A 24,489-nucleotide genomic window follows, 5' to 3' on the forward strand; every position below is an offset into this window, starting at 1 on the left:
AGAGCCTTTTATATGTCTCGAGCACAGCTCCAATTGATTTCCCTGACAGAGCTGGATGCTCAATATATCTGCAAATCAAACTTTTGCCTCAAAGCGATCAGAAAGGCAGGATGCACAAATAGTGACCACTTGGAGGAAATTCGGTTCAAAAGACTTAGTGGCACTGATCAGGAACTCAGGTAAGTTCAGAAATACATTTAATTCTTTCAAGCACCTTGACCACGACCTCATCTTTTCACTCCTTGCAATCCCTGCTTTGTTTGTCGTACACTTTCCAATTCCTGCAATCAAAAGTACAGAGGTCCCCTGGACAAACAGCCTCCACCATCACCTCTATCCTCTGAGGAAAATGAGGCACAATTGCTTTGGGGAAAATACTATGTGATCACATAATTAAAGACTACATCATAATGCATATACACAAAGGAGGTTAATTAAAGTTGCCTGTGCATTTCTTAACTCCTAATTCCATTCTCTGTAATCATGCTGACTCCATAACCATAGCCATTTGAGTTTAGAGACTAAATGACAGCTGCAGTAAATTTCCATTCTTTATGTGGACCAGTCTCTAAAAGAAAATAAGAAAATTTTGCCAAYGGCCTTCGCAGGTATTTGCTGACAGCAGAGTTATGTTGAGATTCAGGAATTAGGGATTCCATCCTTGTTCTGCAGATGAGGGTTCCCTCCTGGAAAGGCCTTTTTGGCCCATGACTTGTGAGTATTTCCCACTCATTGTGGTCCCCTCCAGCCTGTCACTGTGCTGGATAGGTGGCACAGCCCAGCTCCATTCTCCTCACCTTTCCAGCATCACACTGCAGCCAAGCTGCTGCTGCTAACAAGCATCACTACAGGTTGATATTTTACAGCATCTGCTGGCAGCAGATATGTCCCTTCCAGCCCTGTGATATTCACCATGAGAAAAGGCAAGTTAAATAAAAATGAGTAAGCTAATAAAAAGGCTCTCCTGGTTAAAAGCTAAGTGATTACAGCTGCTCTATCAGATTGCAAATGACAGAAGCATCTCGTAAAAGAGTCACCACATGCACCCATACATCAAGAAAGCAAGCAGAAAGGCTGAGCTGTTTATAAATCTACCATAGAGAAAGGGATCCACGAGGGGATCAGTAACTCTGYTCACAGAGCTCTTAAGCTAATTCTTCCCGTCTCCAAAGGGCTGCATCAATTTTAATGACACAGCTATGATCCTCCCAAACCACGAGCATGATTTCAAGGAGGTTCTGATCAATGCAGGCTCCTCTCAGACTTCAAATACCTGCACACATACCTCCACATGCTGTCTGGCAAGCATGCAGCTTGAGATTGAGGGCTTCTGGGAAGCACCAAATAAGCAGATATAACACTGAAAAAACTTCTACCGTGCTGCAAGGAGGGAAGAAATGGGAGAAATGAGGCTATGAGGAGAAATAGGAATAATGTTTATTTTCAAAATGGTTTTTTACCAACATAAATCAGGCAGGCACACACCAAGTAAACCTGTATTTATGGCCATGGTACAGATTTGGGACTTTCCTCCCTGTTTTTGACCCCGAGAAGTGACACAATCCGTCCTCATCATACACATTGTCCAATCCCACACACCAAGCACAGCTCTCACCTGGTCCCTGAGAAAGCAGCAATTCCTGGTTCTCTCGTGACACATGGGAAGTGGTAACAAGGCCTAGGAGATGAGACTTTTCCAAAGTCACTAATGACTCTGTGGCTTGCCTAGCTGGGGTGACTGACAGGCAGAGCAGTCTGACAGACTGGGATGCTCAAAGTCTTTTTGAGAAGGCAGCAAAAAAGGTGCAATTGCAAACTTCAAGAGTTACTTTCAAAAGTATTGCCCCTGAACTATCTCTTCAAAGTTTTCTTATTTAAAATTAAATCTTCCTGGTTTAAACCATTTTCTTTTGAATCTCAATCCATCCCGAAAATGAGCCCATCCAATTTCCACTACTAACTGCTGATTCTCATTATCACAACTCTCATTTGGATAAMACACTACTACACATTACTGCACACTGGCACATACAACACTGCTTTGAGTCAAAGTTCTTATTTTATTAACCTTAATGACCAAAAAACCATGAATAGAAATAAGCCTGTGCTATATGCTAACAATCAAATGAGCAATGACCTGTAGGAAACTGGCAGAACTAYATCAAATGGAAATGCCTCATCTCAACTAAGATCAAATATGTTAAAGGAAATCACAAATCAATGGGTTTTATCTTACACCTGTGTATGTTGATGCACAAATGCATCTTCTTTTGGAATATGCACATGTATGGATATGTATGTTATATAACATACAGATACATGTTATGCACAGCTTTATATATTATATATAAACTGTATATAGTATATATCAACTTTATATAATAATATGAGTTATACTAGATATAAAAATCTCCAAATTACATCTCCACAACACATTTTAGAGCCGAGGAGCTTCTTATGTGACAYTCTTACATGACAAATGACTCAAGTCAAAGAGTGCCCATTACAGTTTGCTCAGAGTGCCCAGATGTCACATGAGCCAGGACCATTTGCTCCAGGACATTTCTCCTTGAACTKCTGATGGAGGCAGCAAGAAACTCTGGCTCTGCCAAGCTGCCCTAAAAGCCTGCCCCTGCCTTTCCTGCAGGCTTCTAATTAATTTTTCAGCTTCTGTAACAAATGAAATAAGGTCCTGTGGGTAATCTGGCTGCTTGAACCACACAGTCCTGACTCTCACCCTGAAAACCCTTCACCATCTCCTAYCCTTCAGCTGGTTTTCACAGCCTGGACACCATTTTTATTATTGTCTTACTTCACATTGCCACCTGCCCATCTCTTCTCTGTAAGCAGTGGGGCAGCTCCTTTTACTCCTGTTTGGATTTCATCAGCAGGAGTTTGGGTCTAAAAGAGAAAGTTTTGCATCCCARTGCTGTGACCTGCATCAGAATGGGCCCCATAGGAGAGAAATGGTAAAAGATGCTCTTGCTGGGCAGTGTCCATACAGACAATTTTTACTGTCACTCAGGAACTTTTCTGAACTTCAAGGCTCTCTGGTAAAATTGTGGTATTAACACAACTTGGACTGCTTTGAATAGATTTTTCAAGGGAATCTAACTTTCTTCCCAAATTTTATCCATTTTTAATATGAGTAAAACAATGCTTTATCTACTTCTAATATGGGTAAAACAATGCTTTATCCAACCTAATACAGAGAAATAGCTGAACAGGTTTTTTTTTAAGTTAAAAAAAAAAAATAAAAATATTACCCTGAGGCAGAAGAGCTGACGGGGAAGATTTCAGCTCAAACAATGAAATACTAGCAAAGTTGTAAAACCTTTGAGAATAGGAGCTTGTAATAAAAAATGTTAGGCAACTTTAATTACAGTTGTTTCTGCCTGAGTAGTTGCCTATAGTAACGTTCCTCTAATGCTATTTTCTCTATGAAAAGCTAATTTTTTAAAAAATACAAAGTGAAATTTAATACATATATAGAAAAACTTGAAAAACAAAGTAAGTAAAAAAAGRTTTATCATTATACAAATAAGACTTGTCTGTGTATATGAATATATTTCAAAGTAAAATCAAGAGTCAGTCTACAGAGAGAAATTTCTAAAAAAACCCAAACCAGGATGGCTCCAAGAGAGTTAACAGAATGAAATGAGACATGTAAATCACTGTCTTCATTTTTTGATTGCACGATCCCATTTCTGTAAAGAGCAGAATCTGCCCCTCAGGACTCGGCTCTGAAAGGTGGGAATCTGTAAAGATTCCACTCTTTCTTTGTATYGTTATTTGTCAGTTATATTTACATTTTCAGTGCCAGTACAGTCTAAAATGTGCAATAGTTGGAATGACAAAACCCACATTGCAAAGGTTTGCATAAAAATTAATTAGCTTTTATCTCCAGAGAGTAGAGATCCCTCCAGGTCACCATGGAGCCACTGGAGATGCAACCACAGCTGCTTCAACACTGGAGCTCCATTTTCTGGAGCTGGATTCTCCAGCTCTGCTTTCACCCCGACTTTGATGATAAAAAGGAACCGTTCCATCAACTTTCTCTCAAGACTGACACAAGCAGCTCTGTTCCCTGCAACAACACTTCTAAAGCAACAAGGAGCTCCCATCAGAGGCTCAGGGACGTGRTTCACATCAACTGAAAGAACAGTAATCAAAAATAGCACAAAACACTATCCTTTAACAAGTAACTTTTGGGTTTCATCCCATCAGAAAGTGCCAGTTAAAGAAGGTGCTCCCAGATTCGCCCTTCCATGAAAGTGGGAGACACCTTTCCATTGGCCATAACACAGGGAGAAACAGGTTTTAAAAATGAAGGAAGGACACACAACACATCAAACATGGAGAAGAAACACTCTGCAAGGCCATGCCCTCCCACAACAGCACACCCAATGTATTTTAACTGTGTAAACTGCAAGAGTGGCCAATGGTTCTTACATCGTTCAGCTGCTTATTKCGGGCTGGGATGAGGGCACTGCTCAGCTGTTTATTCCCTGCCTTTAGTGCTGCATCTCTTCTTGCTTGCTCAAGCAGAACTCTCGCTCGTTCTTTAAGTTCTTCCTGTCTTGACAACATACGTTGCTTAAAAATAAAGAAATATAATTAACAGCAAGGCAGCCTCAGGGTACTGAATGTTTACACAGTAGTTAATAGCCAGCGGCCTTCATAGACAATAAAGGTCAGGAGCCACATGAATTATGTCTTCATGAGGTGACAGAGMGTTCTATAGAAATGAAAAGATGATCAGAATGTTTAAAAAAAAGTCCTAGGCCTTTATAATGTAAATATGAGCTCTCTTCCTTCCCCTTAAAACTTAATTTCTATCAACATTTAATGCCTTTAAACTGCAACTGTGGAAAAAACCCAATTGGCTTCACAGAAGCCATGTCAAACATGCTATGTGTTTACTTATTTACTTTAATATGTATGCAAATCTGGCTACAACAAAAACTCTTTGTTGGCTATTTATATGGGTACCACTCACTTATAACTTAAATTGAACACTAAGAGGCTGGGTACAAGCAAAAAACCCTGCAAAAATACCTGCTTCTACTTAATTTATGGATACCCACAAGAAAGTCCCTCCTTCATACATGGGGCTGAGCATATTTGCAGAATAGCAACAGCAAAAGAGGGTTCTGCAGAGGCAAYGTGAGAACATGAGCAGCTCCTGGTCAGTCAGACACACTCCCAAGGGCTGGATTCTCACTCAAGGTCAGCTGTGGAAATGGGAAAATGCATCTCCAGGCTTTTAGAGGAGCAGAGCTGGGACAGAGGCGGGTGCAGCAGCCACGTGGAGATGGAGATGGTTGACTCCAACCAACAAAAGTGGGGAGCCTCACATCTGGGATGTTATTACCATGTCCAAATGCACCAATAATAAACARCAAAGAACTGCCTTTAAAGCCAACTCTAGCTTTTTCTTGGCCTGTGACACCCTTGCCCATGAAAATCTTCATAGAAAACAAATCCTGCCTTCTCCTGTTCTTTTATTGTGGATGGGCCAAGCTGTTCCTTTCTCATCCACTRCTCAATGATGATGGTGATGATGACAATGATGAGAAACCTCATGAGACTTCACTGATTARAAGAAAGAATTTAGCTGGCTCTGGAACCAATATTTGGCCATTATCACCCATCTATACACAGCTTCTCTTGCAATAAAATGAATCTTTATGCTGTTTACTCAGAAAAAAAAAACCCCATAAAAATATTTGAAGCAATTTACACTACCAAAAGACTGGATACATTCTTTTCTTACCAGAGCTAATGGCACAAAGCCCAAACTCAAGAAAACCCTTCACAGGGGTAAAATTATAAGGCTGCTTTGGYATTTTTGTAAACGGAGGTGATAACATGTTTTACATATTTTTATGATGATATGATTTATTGATAATAGCATATACATAATATTCTCACAATAAACCTGCAAGGTAGGTGGGCATACACTGTTATCTTTGTAGAAAGGAAAATGATATTTTGGTGAAGTAACGTGCCTTAGGCCACTCAATGGAAAGCAGCATAATTTAACAGTCTGGAGTTTCTACCTCACCAAAGTGGCTATGCTCACCCAGCCAAGATTCTGAAATTCCTTTAGTAAATTTTAAGGTATTCAGAGCTTTACATTCCTCATTGATTAATATCTTCTTCCAGTTTTTGCTTCAKTATGCAACACTCAAATGAAATGTGTTGCCACAGACAGAAGCAAAAGTTTTGGAGCCATCTTTGAGACAAYTGATAACACAACTTTCTTGTTGGAGCGAGACTGGAAGGATTAACATCAGATAATTTCTATAAAGCAGATTTTCATGGAACAACTGTTTTGCAGCATCACCTACTTCTTAGGCAAAATAGTTATTGCCCACAAATAAAAATACTCACCTTGCCATTTATGCTGAAGATTTGGTGTAAATTACAAACACAGAGAAAGAACCTGAACAGCAMCTCTATCCTAATTCATAGACATAAATGTCTTACCTGGGCTGTTTTTGCAGTTTGWTCTGCATGATTTAAAGCCGTTCTGGCATCACTGTCAGAATCAGATTCTGTTTGCCTCGGAGAAGCATGTGGTTTCTTTGCAAGATCTGTATCCATACTATATGAGTATCCAGGCTTAGAAGTAGGAGATAAACTCGGTTTTGTGACAGGTGARCTGGGATCTGCTCTTGTGCTCTCCATGGATCCTATACATCCCAGCTTTTCTTGCTCTGAGAAACCARTGGTACTGTCTGAGCTCTGGTGTCTCTTCTTGTTGTTATCTTCACAAGCAAYAGTGGGAGACACATCCTCTTTTTGATCACTGACATGTGCTAAGTCACTGAAGTCTAAAGTGTCAGTTATCAGCAATTTCTTCCTTCCCACCACAGGCTGCACTTGTGCCGAGTCTGTACTGCCGCACTTCCCAATYTCTTCAGACGCAGAAGTCCTTCCAGAGCTCTGCTGGGATTTCTGGGGATCCGTGTCACTGCGAGTCCTGCGTGAAGAAGGGGAAGCTGTGCTTGGGCTCAGATGGTCGTCGGGAGTCTGATGCTCGCTCTCGGACTCGCCGACGCCGCTGTCGTTGACGAACACGGAGTCATCCTGAGAGGCAAAATCGGCCAAGCCGCTGTCCGGCGCCTGCAGCTCGGGCTCGCGGTTCAGCTCGCTCAGCTCGGCGTAGAATTTCTCCTGGTCCACGGAACTGTTGGTGTCCGTCTCGTAGTTGCCCACTTTGTAGGTGCTCTTGCTGCTGTTCTCCTCGATCTGCACCACGTTGAGCTCCTGGCCGCAGAAATGCGCCCGAATTTGATAGAGATAGGTCATGACTGTCAGTTTGTCGGGGATGGCCAACAAAACCATGTCCGACGGCTCCAGCAATCGTGATATTCCCAGGCTGGCAAAGCCATCRTACGCCTTTAAAAACAGACAAAATAAAGATCACGGCGAGGCAGTTTCTTAAATATCCCAACATCTCAAAGATGCAAGTGGTGTTTCAATCAAAATAAGCAAGCCTAGAACACATGCAGTATTACAGGAAGAATCTGGCTTCAACTCTATTGTTTATTAAACTTTTGGCTTCTTTATAGTCATCACTATTTTTTGTTGAACTTTCCAATATCCAGGTCACTGATTTTTCCTGATGGCTTCTACATAACTCTCAGGCTATCTCCATAGCAAAGTGAATTGAGAAAATGTAACCAGCAAAAACACTCAAATGGCACTGTTTTAAATATTTTTAACATACTTCGAATGCCATACCATACTAAAATCTTTGGTTACTCAAAATGATGACACTTCTGTGAGTAAACTGCTCTTCACAAAACTGCAGCTTGAAAGCCCTTCTTTCTGCACTAAGAAAACCTACCAATATCTTAAATGGTTCTCACTCAAGCAGCAGGAAACAAGCAAACAAAAAAAGTCTAAGAGTTGGACCAGAAAAAAAAAAGCAACTCAGGATGGCTTTTTAAGATAAGAAACMGAGATATAAGAAACACGACACTAATCCATCTTGAGCTTTATCACTGATGATCAACCTTCTGCCTTCTATTGGTCTTGTAATTGCAGTGATTTCTGCTGATGAAAAACTATGTCCAGATAGCCAAAAAGAACATCACCACAGATTACTTGACACTAGACATAAACCACATTAATCCATCAAGCAAATGCATTTTAAAAACATTTGTTGATGCTACATTTGTGAAAAAGAGAGAGTGAAAATCATTCCCATTTCCCTTTCATTTCTAAAAGCTGAACAGTTGCAAGCCTCCCWCTTTGTGAGGCCACATTGTCTTCCTACTGCTGGCCCTTTAAGCGAGTGGGCTTGGTGCATCAGGTTTTTCTAGTTTTGAAGAATTAAAGCCGTTTCTCAATTTACAATTAATTATTACTATCCTGGATTAACCTTGGAAGACAATATTGTGTTTCAAGGAAGCCTTTAAAAGGCCCCCTGTTAGCGTAGATGCACTCAGTTAAAGCATGWGGGCTTCTCCTCCCCCAGGAATCCTGCAGCTCCTTTTCACCGTCTCCTCAAGGGGCTTACAATGWTCACAGTTGATTCTACACTACTTGGAACAAAAGCAGATGCTACATTTAAGACATGGATGAGAAAACTGTCCTTTCATAAGGAAACAAGTCACACACATCACTGGCTTCAACCCTTCAATTTTACATTTTTTTCATTAATTTAGTTCTAAAAGAATAGGGGAAAAAATCAATTTTGGGTGTTTTTTAATCMTCTTCGTTTTCATATAGTAAATATTCAACCGTGGGGCTGGGCTGGCCAGACCTGGGTATTTTGTTTACTCTGAGAAAAGGAGGCTCTCTCCTCCTTGCAATGTCATTCCCTACTCAAGGGACAAACAGTTTTTGTTTCAGCTGCTTTTCAAACCGTGATTCCAAAAGCTGAAATTTATCTTCCTGATATCCTGTATGCTTCCCCTCATGCTCAGGTACAACTTCMCAAAGCATTTTAGGTGAAATAATTTTCATACCATTATAGCAAATGATTCATATATTTATATACCTTTATAACAAATGAATGGAGTTTATCTAGACATAGAAATAGTCTGAATAAATTATTTTAAAGCTGTTTTGGCTCTCCCCATGCAAAATGGTTGGGCCTAAAATCATTGTCAGTCTTTGGTGTGGGATTTCTTGGGAAGGTTTATTATTATGAGAGATTTTTATGCCACTTATAAATACACAGCTGTGCTTAGATATAGGAATAGTAGAGACAAACATGAGTGATGTATTTGCTGAYAGAAAACTCCATATGGAGCAGAACRGCAGCAAAATGAGAGGTGGGAGGGAAGGGAAACCACTCAAATGGTGGAAGAGGGACAGCTGAGATTGCCATGGTCTTGGGAAACAGCACTGGAGGAGCAGGATCAGGCTGGCTGTGGAGGAAAAGGAGACAAGATGGGTGGAACAGACACAAGGAGCACGGAGAAGGCTGAGTTAGAGCAGAGCAGGGATTTGGGTGGGCAGCCCAAGGCATGGCAGATAGCAGGAATGATGAATGCTCASAGCACAGCAGAAACCAGGCTGGGCAGGAACGTGCAGCAAAGCCAGCCCTGTTGTCTGTGGACTAAAGGTAACACCAGGATGTGTTGTTTGCTAAGTGGGTCAGTGCTGATTCAGTGGCATAAATAACTTGTTACCCCACGCTGGAGTTAGTGGGAGTTACCATCTGAAGAATGAAAGGACTTAAGGAGGGCACAGCAGTCCAGGGCAGCCAAAGCCCGTTCACATGACTTGACCTAAACTCCTTTTATACTCTCAATTTCTTATTTATATGCTAATAAAATGAAATTCTACRAGTATCTCCCAGGGTCTATAAAATGAAGGTGGGGACAGTGTTTCAGGATTGTCAGGAAAGGCACCAAAGCAGACTTGAATTTGGAATGATGGATATTCTCATACAGCTGCAATCACTTTTTGATGGCTGCTCATTCTTCCTGCTGATGCCTAAACATCTATGTCTCTATTTCCCATCCCCTCGCATTCTCAAACACATTTTTGCTTCTCTCCTTTTAAAGTACACTGCATCTGTAGATTGGCAAGCCAGTGTTCTACAGACAGTAGCTTTAGAAAGAGCAATTGTGAGTTCTGGATGTGTCCAAATRTGAGATGGGTTCTCCTTCACTACTAGAAAAACTGGGAGCTTCTTCATATTCCAGCATATTTATAAATGCATCATATTTCTAAAGAGTTTAATGGTATTAACAGAGTAGATTTTCCAAGTGGAATTATTTTTGTTAAACAGAGGCATAACTCAGCCTCATTTTTTGCAAATGTTTATTTCTCTGCGTGTTTAACTCTGCTCCTACATGATCCYGCTGATGCCAACAAGCACCTCCTACACGTGCAATTAAAAACATACTTATGACTTTGTGGAATCAAATTGCAGAGGTGAGCATGAATACTTATCATAAAAACATGATTCCAGCTTCAAGGTAAGGAATATTTTCCRTTTTGACTCAATACAACCCCTGCAATTTGAATTCTTCTATTTAAACGTATAATTTTAAAGAATTCCTTTTAAAAATGGAATTTTTTTTAAGCTGATCACTCAATTTCAAACATATTGAGAAATTTGTTAGAAATAACCGGGGGAAAAAAAAATTGAAAGTGCCAACTGAACATCCAAAAGGTATACCACACAATAATTACCCAAATGAACTAAATTTCTCTAAACAATAATTAAAACCAGAAATTCATTATTAGAACCATACTGTTGTGCCCTTCTACTTCTCATTCCTTCAKTCCCTGAAAGATTCAGCCAAGTCTTGTTTAGTAGCTTATAATTTAAAAGTGCATATTATTATGCATATTATTAGCAACATGAAAAATTTCTATTGTTGATAAGGCACTATRCTGCCAGRATGCTGTAATTTTAATACATCTTTCATAATTTTAAATTTCATGATTTTTTAATAATAATCAAATGGACATATTAAATGAAATTAGCTGTTTAATGTTACTGGGAAGGCAACATGGATAGTTAGCTATATCTGGGATTTCAGTAAAAGCTCAACTCTCTGGACCAGCTGGGAAAGTATCCTGGTAATGTTTGCAATTTTCTCAAAGATAATCCTCGTTTCTCTTTTGTTCCTGAGAGAAATTTGAATTTGCAATGCGCACCAAAAAGACCTTCTAATTCAAACTGATGCCAATGTAGTCCTTTTTTGGGATTTTTTTCAGTGTATGTATATTCAGGACACTAAGCCCATTTACCTATCTCCCAATGAAGTTTTTTTCTTTTTTTTTTTTTTTTTTTAAATTTACTGACAAGCTGATTGACAGACATCAATTGGGATCCATCAGCACAAGCACCACAGGCAGTATTCCAATCATTTCCCAAGTCTGTAACACACTGACATATTGGCCAAGATCAGATGTCACAGGTAAATACCCTTTTTTATTCTGCACCAGTGGCASCACCAAATTGGCAAGTGGTGGGTGTGTGTTAGAAAGAACCTCCAGTGATGTGCCTTTTGTGAGAGTGCATTTCCATCTGTAATTATACTCAGTATTTGCACTGAAATATTTGTCTCTTAACATTTCTTCTTTTTTTTTTTTTTTAAATTAAAATACAAACAAGGTCATGCACTTGTAAAATATATACTTTATGGGTTAACCTTTATGGTGGGGAGAGGAGGAGCAGGTGGAAAAAAAAAATTAAAAAGAAAAAAAAGAGCTGCTTCAGACAAAGAAAATCATCCTATTCATCCAAAGATGTTATTTTAATTGGTTAGGAGGAATCTTTGTCAAATATGTGACATATCTGCATGGAATTTCGAGGCAGCCATTGTTGGCAGCGCTGCATTCACTCTGACCAAGGGCACATGGGGTTATCTGGCAGAACTGTGTGAGACCAGGAAATAAATCTGCAGGAAGCAACTGAGATACTCAGTGTAGCTGTCAGGCAAAGGCTGGCAAAGTGATGAAAGAAAAAAAACTGCACAATAACAACAATTCGCTGTTTCTTCAATTCTGGGAACCATATCCTGTTAGAAAGACAGGCTGAAAAGTTCACTGTTTGCCACCACGGTTTCACAAAGAAAAGATGACTGATCATATTGCTAACGTTTTTAATTAATAATCTATTCTTTCTTCTTTATAATCCGGCTTAATTAGGCCAGACGCTCAACAAAACTTGAAGCACAAAAACATATGGTCACAGAAAATACTGTGATGTCACAGATAATCCACTTAGGTCATTATAAGTCCTCATTTTATCATGAAAAAAATATCATCAGCCAAATGACTCATTAGATAGGAGCAGCTCAGAGATATTTCATTATTTATAATACTTAAGTACTGAATTAAAGACGACTCCCTGCTTAACACATAAGTGTGCAGGCACATTAAAATATGAACAAAATGAATTTAAATAAAGCACTTTCAGAAATTCCATGTAAGTAAATAATGCTAGACTGTAGATATGTTCACTATATAATATTGAACTATAATTTATTCAAAGTTTATTTTGATACCTTCATCCCAGTTAAATTTAGCGCCTTTTAAAGCAATATAAAAATAAAATCACAGCATTAAGAAGGCAGATACTTAAAAACAATTTTCAGATGATCTTCAGGAACAATTTTATTATCAGTGACTCACATGAAAATTGTAATTTCTAAACATGTCCCTAGGGCCCAACTGAAGCTTGTAAAATGTCTAAAATAGTGAGCAGAAATAAAAAGTCTTCTGGTGATTCCCAAACTGAATTTCTTCTTCCAAAGAAACTTTTTACATCTTGCACCTAAAAAAAGTGCTTTAAAACAGCRGCACAGCACAAGGCTATGAACTTTTTTTGCTAGTATTTAATTTATTTGTAAAGTATTATCTCAACACCTTTTGTCCTAAATCTCCCGTGTTGCACACACCACTCCATTCAGCTGATGCAGTTCAAGAGCAGGTGTAAAATTTCATCTTTAAAAATATAAAAATCACTTTCAAAGCAACATCAACCGTGCCCACTTGCCTGAGCCTTGTTAAAGCAATAGCAAGAGAAGCCTTGTGYACCACCAAATCCAAGAGCACTTCTGTTTGCCACTTTTTAAATTTTTAATTACGTGGCTGATTGGAAAAATCAGAGCAGTGCTCACAGAAGGCTGGCCAGGCCCTTCYTCTGCTTTCACACTCAGTGTAGGCCATACAAACATTAAACTCCAGCGCCAGCCCAAACATTCACTTGTTGTGAATGTTAAAACCACGACAAAYTCGAGTCAATAACGCATCCGATTTGAACCACAGGAGGCCAAATACCTTCTGTGAGCCACAGTTATGACCTTACAAAACAACCACACTTTCCCAAAATTAATAAAAACCTGCAGTGAAGTCAAAATTGAGGCTACGTCTTTTTTTTTCTTTTTTTTTTCTTGCCTGGCAGTTCTTACCTTTTTGTTGTTCTCTTTAATATCTTGAGGATTCAGGGACTTGTAGTCACTGAGGGGGAAAATGGCACAGTGGGTACATACAGTATTTGATAAAAGCAGCAGTTTTAAAACAAACTAAATCTAAAAATTTGACATACAATAATATCATACRGTAACTAGCAATTTCCCAGCAATTCAATCAACGAAACTAATAGTGTGGAAAATTAAAGGAATAAATAAATAAATAAATAAACACCGATTACATGTTTCATTGCCTGAAGCTCTCCATCTAAAAAAGAAGTTAAGGCAGAGACTAGAGGCCAGCCTTGACAACCAAATTTACCAGGAGGTAATCCGTCCTTGTCAGCATACAAAGAGCTTATTCCTCTCATCTCGTTTCAACACTGGCACAATTCTCATAATCATCTTGAAGTCAGTTCTTTGTATAAGATTAAGAAGAAGAAAAACAAATCATAGAGAGGGGAGAAATAATTGTTTATGCAACGAGRGAGAGCAAAGAGGTCACAAAGTTTGAGCATTCATAAACCTGGTTTCTTAGAAAGGACGGTTCCCTGCTTGAAAGCGAAGGGTGAAAACAGTTCAACACCTGAAATGCGCTGGTATTTGATTTTTATGTTCAAAAATTGTTCAGTATTTCTACAAGATTGATGCAGGCAAAGAATATACAACTTACATTAGGTCTGGTCTAAAGTGATGTAATATTGCACAAAAGGATAAACCATTCCTCCACGACGTGGTGAAATTGGTGATTTTCACTCCCCTATAGTTTTTTGTAACTTCTTTGCACCACACAAGCAATGACTGACTGGCGTTTGGCTTCCTCCCCAAAACAGGACTTGGTATTGGGCTTGGCTGGAAAAGAAAAAAAAAGAAAAAGAGAGAAGATAAAAGAATTTAATGGAAGATGAGAATTAACATTAATTGACCTAACTAGATGATCTGTATCCTTTGATGTGAGTTTAGGTCCTTCACAGCTGTCAGTTTACAATGACTGCAACTTGCAAAAGACACAAATCACGAGTTATTATCTGGAGTCGTTGCCCCAGGCACTTGTCTCCCAAGGATGCAGATATGCAGGATTCCAGGTCTGCACGGGAGAAGAGGCCAAGAGCTGCACCAGTGGAAACACTCGTGCTGAAACACAGCACGGCTCTGCACTGCCTTCAAAACGCTTCCCAAAATGCAGATGTGGAAAAGCATCCCCAATTCCCTGTTGTGACAAAGTCACGATGTAGGATTGATGGAATCCTCTGGTCCAGGCCCAAAGGACAGTTTTTGGTGCTCTTTTTTGGTGATCGATTGCACAAAGGTAATTACAGCCCCGTGTTTCTAAACAGCCACTTCCAACCATGCCCAAAGAGCTGCCTGTTCCAGGCTCCAGCTTTTCAACTTGGAAAAGGAATTTCAGATGGAAATCATAATCAGAGGGTGGTTTCTAACAAATGTCATTAGCTAACAACCATTAGATAATAACGGCCATTTCCAAAAATGYTATTTTGACACTTTTAGTAACATTTTTGTGGGCATAAACCAAGAAATAAAATAGAATAATTTCAGGCAATTGGCTTTTGTCAGACTATCTGCTGTTCCTCAGATTCAGCACACTGATTGCAGCAGATGTTTTCAGGACATACACACTTATTTCCCTGGAAAAATACTGCCACTTTAAAAACTTCTTAGATCCAATCAAACAGGCAGAACGCGACTGATACAAATCCCACATCTGAATTACAGTGGAAAAACTGAGATCACCTTTTTTYTTTCCAATATAAAATAATTAAAAGCACAATACACAACAAACAAGCTGTTGATGCACTTTAGAGCTAGAGAGTTCCCAAATTAAGACAAATTAAGAGCAAGTMATTTATTATATCACAGCCACTTAAGTTTATGGTCAGATGGATTTACTTGTTATTGTCTATTTGTGAAAGACCAACGATGCCCCCCCTTGACTGAAGCCTGTCAGTGCTCAGCAATTAGCTGCTATCAACTCATTTGTTTTCACTGCTTCTGGGGGAAAAAAAAAGTGCATAGAGCCAGGGAAGTAATTATTCACTTACTGTCACTATCAGCCCTAAAAAGTTGTTGTATAAACACATTACCTCCTCATCAGACAGAAGCACTGCAAACTCATTTAGAAAGTGCAAAAGGTTTACCTTACTGAGATTTTTTTTTAAATATCACATCATATGTACAAAATAACTTGTTAAAAAGTGCTTATGTTTTGTAATCCTGTCAACGATTCAAATCGGCATGAACAAATCCATTAACGACGAGACAAATATCTCTAAACACACTGAATTAACAGCTTTAACAGGGATATACAAAATAGGGAAGGAAAAGCAGCAATAAATTATAAACTTTACCATGCACAAGATTTTAATCAGAGAAACAAATATTGCATAGGAGCTGCCAGACAGTTACTCCRGATTCAGTGAAGCAATTAAGATCATGTTTTTTTTTCTGTTTTTTTTACAACTCGAAGCAAAAACCAACCATTGACCTCAAATTCAAGGTGCTATGTTACTTAAAATACATTTGCTATAAAAGTTATATATATGGAAATAACACTASTGAGAGAAAAATAATTAAAATTGCACTATCAAATTGTGGAAAGATGATATTTCTACAAATGTTTAATGCACAAAGCTACTTCTTCAAATCATAGAGCACTATTTATCAGATATATTCAATGCTAATTATAAAGTCTTAATACTTGTTGCTGAAATTTTCTACAAAAWTGTTAAATTTTCCAGTCACCACCTAAATGCCTTCTGATTAACTCTGAAAGTGCCATAGGCAATATTGTCATTGAAATTATTTAATTACTTATCTAACAAAATAAGTAAGATGCAACTGAATCTAAAACCAGGCTTTACAAAAGGAAATCCAAAGGTATTAAAACAATAAATTTTGCAGAATTTCACATTTTATTTTAAAATTATCCCTGTTAAAAAGATGGACCATAACTATATTTAAGCTGGAGCTTTTTTCCGTGTTTGTCTTTCCACTTACGTTAGATTTTCGAAAATCACTTTATCCAGAATATGGAAGATTTAGGATGTGCATAATGTGCATAACACACACAACTTTCTCTTCTCTTACCTGATAAAGCAGGAATTGTATAAAGTTTTCTTTCCACACTTATTAGTCCCTGTGTTTTTTGATAAAGGTGAAGTTAATACCACGACAACGCTACGCTCCAAATCACCACCTGTGCCAAAGCTTTCGTTACCTAATCTACGATAAAAGCATTCAACTCCAGACACAATGGGAACACATGAGGAAAGGCAGAACTGTGGGTGAGCTCCTGACATGCCTTCAGAGGGGTTAACAAATGCTAGTTTTGAGTTTCTTTTTTTGTGTGTGTGTGTGTGAAAAATCATTATGCAAAACATTTTCTTCAGATATTTGTATGTTGGACTGTTAGTTACTGGTTTGGTGCAAACACAATTACTACCAAGTGCCTGTWTCTGGCGTGTATTTGCTCTACATGATTGGTAAGAACTCATCAGATGAAATGAAAACTGAATAACCTTTTYCTTACATCAYTCTSTTCAGCACYRACTACAYAATTCTTCCAAATGACACAGCAGTYGTGACTTGCCTTTTTGAGTTCGAAAGCCAAAGTCCCTGCTGGAAAGTTCCAGGGAATTCCCTGCTGGAATTTGGCTGGAAATGCCACTAAAAAGCCCGAGATATCCACACCAGATTGGCAGAGCTGCTCATTGATCAACAGGTGATGGGTTCTAACACAATTTGCTTCTGTCCAGCCGTGGAGCCGCTCACGGTGAGCGCTGAGGTTCCCTCACATGGCAGCTCAGATCTAAATGTGGATGGATTTATCAGCTGGAGTCAGCACTGGCTTCAGGATATCTTTGTTTCACACCCAACTAAAGCACTGAAGTCTCTGTTCTTCTTTTTACACATCCTGGAAGTTCATTTAGTATGTTTTACAGTGTATGCATTTTTTCTCTTGGGAGATTATCCCATCAGACCTCTACTCTATACAAACAGGAAGACAATAGCTTTAAGCATCAGGCTGCATCCTCAGACTTGAAAATATTCAAATTGGGGTTTTGCTGCTCTGAGGAACCCAGCACCAGGCACAGAGGTGGATCACAGGGTGAGGGTCGAGCTGCACCTCTGACACACAGCCCAACACTCAGGAGAAGAAAATCAAGACTGGAATTGTGATGAAAACACAGGTCCTCAGTCTGAGGATCTCAAGAGCTGTAGACAGGTTGCATGGGGGTAGAGGAGTTTAAAGAAACCAAGAGGCAGCGTTGAAGCCCAGAAGAGAAAGATGCTGAGAGGAGTATTGGGAAAAAAAAAAAAAAAGTTTGTAATTAGGTGGAAGACTTACATGGTTTGAGTTTTCTATTAATTAACTGCAGGAGAGGAAGCTAAGATTGAGATAGGGCTGAAAGTCAGAATAGGGACGACCCATAAACAACGAACAAACAAGTTTTTTCCCTCAAGAGGCAAGTACAGACACTGGCCTCTAACTTATTTGACTGAGCAAAGTAAAAGGGATTTTCCCGTAGCCCTATCAAAACCATTGCTGTCTGGGCTCACTGAAAATTGTGCAACCATTAAAATGCAAGATAAGGTAAATGAAAGTAAAGGCACAAGTAGGTGGRTGAAAATGTGCAGCAAGGGGCTTGATGTAGAAGTTTAGGAAACTCAGCTGAAYTGAATAGTCTGAAAAGGTGTGTAAAAGTGCAATAGAAACAAGATACAAATACATTTCAGTCAAATTGATAMTTTTATATCATCAAAACGATACTCCAGAATTTTATTTCTTAACCAACACAGGATTTCACCCATTTAAATGTCCCATTAGCCTGGGAGTATCAGAAATTGAATATAGCTCACTTAATAGAATTTATGCTTTTGGCAAGGTCTGTATGTGCCCACCATGTATTCAATTTTGTTTATTCTGGGCTGTAGAAAAGTCTGGTCCTAAGTCAAAAGGAGGTTTTTACTGGTATCAGGAATATCAAATACAATATGGAAAGAGTCTGCAAAAATGGAATAGAGCAGCTTTCTATTTTATTCCAAAAATGGAAAAAAACCATCCTCATGACCCTCCCGTGCTGAGATTTTCTTTACTAAGGGTAGTTAGGTATTTTTCACATTGCAGGTCACAATAACATTACAATTTAGCAACACATCAAAATACAAGTGGCATTGCCCTTTGCTGCCAGTAAGGRAAGAGCATCCCTGTATTAGAAAATRCACATTTCCTGGAAAGAAATGTTAGTTCTGCTATTCTGTTACTCTGACACACAGACTTAGCAGTTTAGGAGTACATTCTTCAACTTGGTGCTCTCTCACGGTATATGGTTACACAAAATGTCTGGTTCCTACTAAAAAATTAAGGTGATATGAAAACCTAGCTGCTGGACACAAGTTACAGATTCACTGAATTTATTTTTAATATGTTTATATGTTTTATATAAATATTTATATATATAATAAATATAATATACATTATATATATTATATGTATAAATATATATATTTTATATGGTTTTTTGGTTTTTTTTTTTTAATAACAAGCATTTAGGCAGCCTCCAGATTTCATCAGCAGCAGACATCTTAAAACTTCGCCTTCCTCACTCTTCTGCTTGTGCCTACAGCTAGCGTGGATATGCAATAAAATATAAACTTTTATCTCAAAAGCCTTAGGCATAAGCTTTTAATTGCTTATCATTTTACAGGTTTAACTTTGGCACAACCAAACCAGTCCATGTTCAATCACAGCCCAACATTCAGACATCTGCCTGAGCTGACACGATGCTCTCATGTTTGAACGTGGCAAGGTGAAATCCTTGGGACACACCTCAAGTTAGCAGTTGGTCAAGCACGTCTAATTAYTTCATGCAAAAGGGTTTTTGGTTCTCTCTTATATATTTTGATGGTCAGGAGTCTGGAAAAAGCTTTYCCAAACCATGCCTGGGCAAAGAAARGGGAGCAAGCCTGCAGATGGCTGCCTCTGGTTACTTTGAGCACCGAGCAAGTGGTCTGGTAGAAAATAACAGTAGGTGATCATACAATTGAAATGTGCACATGGATRTAACCTACAGGCATCCAGTGCACAGAGCTGGGAGAGACTGCAGCAACAAAGGCTGCTGCTAAGTACTTCATTTTGYAATTTTTGTAATTATCTGGTAGCCTCCTTTTGCCTTTTATTGAGTAACGAAGCAACATTTTCTTAGCCGAGTCTTTTAGGGTTTTGGTTTGGTTTTCATCGTCGGGGATTAAGAGGATGAAAGAACCCAAGAACTCAGAACTAAACTCGAAACCTTCAGAACCAAAAGTCACAACACATCAACGACCGGACAATTGCCTCGCTTGCGCAACAGGACACRGGGCTGTCTGCTCGTGGCAATCAATTAAAAGCAAGACAGACCATTTATTTCCAGATGACAACCTCCCCCGTGGATGTTCTTAGCAGACAAGAACAGGAGTGTGGGCAGCCACCTCACCAGGCTGAGAGGCCCTCAATTTATTAGCTAATTGCAAGGAGAAGATTATGTTAATGAACTGGTAAAAGAGAAACAAATCTGAGACAACTTAATGAATTGGTTACTTATGCGCAAGGCATTTCAACCCGATGGTCAGCACAGCCAGCAAAGAAGTTGCAGTGATCTCCTTCTCAGATTGGACTATTAAAAAGGGATTGGCCAAGGCTCACCTAGCTTCTCCTCCCTGAGGTCGCATAATCTTTGTCTCAAATGCCGTGTTTTCAATTAAAAAAAACCCAAGGAAAGGTTTGTAACTCGTGCCATTAAGCAGAAGCCAACGCGGAGCTCGGTCTCTGATGGTTGCACRTGTTTGTAGTGTAACAGTATGAAGGGATGACATGCAGGGATGGGGCCTCATTTTTCTGCTCTCAGAAGACAGGCAGTTTCCTTGTGTCCACCTTCCTTCCTCCAGTTGTCCTGGTGGCATGTGGGCTGAAGGCTCTGCTCTCATGTAATCTGTGCTGGAAGCCCAGATGAGCTACCAGGATGCTGCTGGTTCACAATCCCTGGCTCTCTGCCACGATGGGAACGTTCAGGGTTTTGGGCAGCTTGCCAGAATTAAGCAACTTAAACCACAGATGAGGAATAGCAATTTTCAAAGCTTTTAACTTTGTTAAATGTGAACTGAACTAGCAAAACGCACCTCCCTGGGCCCAAGGCTATCTCTGCCACATTTCAAAGGCCTGCAGCAAACAATGGAAGTGTTAGAGCTTGTCAGAAAAGGTCACAAGAATCTCTTCTAAAAGAAAGCACAAGGCAAACTAAAAATGAGAGTCACTGCCAATTCTTCCTAAAAACAGTGAACTCTTGTTGCTTTTGCAGGAATTTTTTTTGACAGAGCCATTAAATAAACACAAGTCATTATCCCACTCCTCTGAACATTTCAACGGACGTGTTTTTTTCGGGCAACCTTCTGATGTTGGCTCATTAAGGTGACATTGCTCAGAAGTTTATGGTTACCTATTTTGTAAATCTACTGCATGGTTTATATTAATGCCCAGCCATAGGCAGATTTATAGAAGCCTTGGCCTTTACCTATGAGAAATCTTTGTTCTAAAGATTTGAGAACAATGCACAGATGCCAGATTTGTGCAGGTATTGCAGTAACAAAGGAAAACAATCTCTGTTTGGGTGTGCTGAGAGCCYTCAGTATTTTTAAGCCTGGTATTGATGTCATAGTACCTCTGAAGGCCATAGTGCACCTCTTGCCAGTGGAAATAAAATCAGTGTATTTCACAATCCTTCTTGAGGTGCTGGTACCCATGAGGTTGCACCAGGCATAAAGATGGATATTCTTAAAGTTCTTCAGGACAGCTATAGATAAATGAGAATTTAATGGAAACAAGTTTTTGCTTGATAGACTACTGCATTGGCAGCTGGCTCTACACAAACAATCCCAACATGGAGATTATAAAAGTATTGCTGCCCCCCTCAGTGGTAAGGAGAAGCTGTCCACAGGGGAAGGGGAGGCATCCGAAATGCTCAGTAGTTTTTTTTCTACATTAGTCTTTATTCTACAGATCAGGTGCAAGTTGGAGACTTGCATTACTCACACAGACACAGAAAGGTCAGATTTCAGCCCCGTGTGGAAACAGCTTAGACAAGGCAGATGCTTTCAGATCAGCTGAACACATTTAATGTAATCCTGGGGTACTGGAGCAACCAACATGAAACAACATCCAAAATGAACGGTCAGTTTGGAAACCCTGACACAGGGGAGATAGCAGAAGAGTAGGAAAAGCCTGCATTTCCTTCCAGTCTGTAAATGCATAAGAAAAACAGACAAACAGGAAGAATGGAGATAAGCAAATGAAAAAGGAGGTGGAACAAATAATTAAGGTGTTTCTTAGCACATGGAAGATAAAAGACAAGCAACAAACATTAATTTGTCATCAACAAATCATGATTAAGCAGTCCAAGTTCCTTCTACAAGAAGGAAGCAGGGAGAAGAGAAGCATCAAGTAACAGATTACAGATGTAGCTGACATCTTTTAATTGTCTTTCAAGATGCTCTCATAAGGGAGCATGGAAAACATGAGCCCTAATGAGACTCATGTAGGTGCAAAACAGGCTGGAAATCTATATCCAAGRCAAGTGYTAGATGATTCTTRGAATTATGCATTAAAAGGGGTTYTGAAAAAGTGTTTWTTRGGTWCAGTGAAAGTCTGAATTAGGAAGGYGAATGATGCACYAGRCAAGAAGCTGGGATGGACATMRAATGCACTAGAAAACTCCARTGGCAYAGAAAGRAGCAAAGTTCTGAAGAAAACACYATGAAATTCAAWAGGTACAAGTGAAACATAGGAAGGAGTGATCATTTACATAAATGCAGGATGAGGAAGAACTGGTTAGGTAACAGTTCTTCACAAAAGGATGTGGGGAAAACAGTCTATTGAAGCCGAATATAAAGTCAACAACATCAGGTTGGTGAGAAAGAGACAAACATCATATTGAGATGTACAGACAGGAGCAAAGCTTGCAATGCATATACAGCCTCTCCCACTTCACTCAGCATCCACAAACAAAAATTTTATGTTCAGTTTTCCCTGATCTAGATTGTAAGGAAGATGAGCCCAAAGAAAAAAAAAAGGAAAAAAAAAAAAGCACGAAGAAAGCTGGAGCACATTTAGGTCACTTAATGTGAACATTAAATATTATGAACAAATGATAAAGGAAAATAACATGGCCAGTCCTCAAGCATACAGCATTCTGAAGAAGAAAGAAAACTCCTTGACCCMCCTATTAGTATTTACCAAAACAGGGAAAGCAAGCAGGAAAGCACCAAATTCCCACCAAACAACACCTCACAGTGGCCTCTTGGTTCACATCATCCACCAAAAAACCCCACTTCCAATTTTAAAAATAAATCTAAGTGTGGAGGTCCTGATATTATTTGTTCCATATGCAATTCATGCACCAATTCCCTTAAGCTACAGGATATTTTGCTTTTTTTTTTTCACAGCTTCTTTTCATACACAGAAAATTCAATAAGCACTAGCAACTTTCCAAATAAATAAATAAATAAATAAATATACAGAGTGTGTCTTTACTCTTTTGGTCGTTTAGGAGACTAGTTATTGAAGAAGTATAACCCCACTCCAACTCAAGAGGAAGGCTCTCTCCCAAATCAGCACATTTCCACAGTCACAAAGYCACTTTAAAATCTGAAAACATCAGAAAGGTTTTGTCACCTGCAAGGGAAGGGTTCAGGTCAAACCCAGGACAACAGTCAGAAAAAATACCAGCGATTACAGCTGGGTGAAATGAGGTATTTAGGCAAACAGTAAGCAACACTGGTGATCAAATCAGCTGGATTCAGCTCTCAGCCACAGCAGAGATGTCACAGACTGAGCTGAGAAACAAAAATCACCTCAGAGGGCTTTTTAAGAAAAAAATAGGATGATAACTCTTGAAAAAACCCTTCTCTACCAGAAACTGAGTRCTTCACTCACAACCACCATTCATAAACAGCACAGAAAACAAAAAAGCATTACTAAAYAAAGCAAGTGAAAAATTAAGGAATGACAGGCTTGAATATTTTTGCCTTAGCTGCCCAACAGAATGAGCATTATTTAAGAGTGTGAAGGCAGATTGTTATCTTTACCTCTCTGAATAGTACCTTATTCTGTGAACAGTCCCCATGGAATAACAGCCACTACTCAAGGATTCAATAGCTTAATGAACATAACAAGACTGGCACAATCTGGAGCTTAATTTGCATGCAGTTTGAATATTTTTGCTTTATTAGTTTCATTTCAAAATAAAAATACATGTAAAAATAACAGCAATTCAAGTGCCACTTGGCTTAACAWATATTTTTCCAGGAATTCTTAACACTATTCAAATTTGTTAATTGCTAGGACTTGTTCAGCTAAAAGGAGAAATACATGCTAAATGAAAATATCCTTTTTGTTTTATAATATGTAATTAACACAAGCTTTTCCAGCTTCAACACTGTCAAATCTATCCTCTTGAAAAATACACACATAATTTTCATGCGACAAATTAAATTTGGTGTGGTTATGCTTTTAGCACTCAACAAGTAAAAGCTTGTAAATGAAAAGCTGAAGYATAAAGGTATGGCAAGTCTCATTTAAGAAATCAAAATCTTTGGGAAAGAGGAATTCTCTCCAGCAGAACTCAAGAAAAGCTACCAATAATTAAATGCTGCCTCTGATTAACACTTTACACTACATGTTTATGTTGAAAGTCCTTGTTTAAGCAGATCGTGATACAAACCTAATCAAATCACTGTATTTCATTCTCTTATGATGCCTGGCTAATAACCACACAACAGTTGGAAACTGTCAAAATATTTTACAGCTCAATTGTAATTCCCATCCAAGTCTAAGCATGCAGTAATTGGGCGTTAGCCAYGTTCCAGGGGTGTTACAGCAATGCACAGCAGTCAGGTCTTCTGGGTTTCATTTTTCCTAACACATGTAAAACTCCTAAATGATCCCCAGGATCTGCTCCAGAAAATTTGGAATTAAATATTAGTACATGGTCCACAGAGATAGCTTTTTTTCATTAACTTGATATAGTATTTATTTGAGCTT

General features: G+C 38.9%; 1 protein-coding gene across 9 annotated transcripts in view; it reads right to left on the bottom strand.

Annotated features, from left to right (window-relative positions):
- EHBP1 (EH domain binding protein 1) overlaps positions 1-24,489 on the bottom strand; it is a 196,459-nt gene that overhangs the window by 64,738 nt on the left and 107,232 nt on the right. For 8 of the 9 annotated variants that reach the window (XM_057380582.1, XM_057380586.1, XM_057380588.1 and 5 more), the window contains exons 11-14: positions 14,071-14,249; positions 13,398-13,446; positions 6,493-7,407; positions 4,453-4,596 (exon numbers count right to left, since the gene is read on the bottom strand). In XM_057380582.1, coding sequence (XP_057236565.1) covers positions 4,453-4,596; positions 6,493-7,407; positions 13,398-13,446; positions 14,071-14,249 — 1,287 coding nt within the window. The remainder of the gene's footprint in view (positions 1-4,452; positions 4,597-6,492; positions 7,408-13,397; positions 13,447-14,070; positions 14,250-24,489) is intronic. The other variant, XM_057380587.1, reaches the window with a different exon arrangement.

Source organism: Malurus melanocephalus, unplaced genomic scaffold (genome assembly GCF_030028575.1).
Source record: "Malurus melanocephalus ecotype Western Australia unplaced genomic scaffold, MMel_1.1 scaffold_462, whole genome shotgun sequence".
NCBI lineage: Eukaryota > Metazoa > Chordata > Aves > Passeriformes > Maluridae > Malurus > Malurus melanocephalus.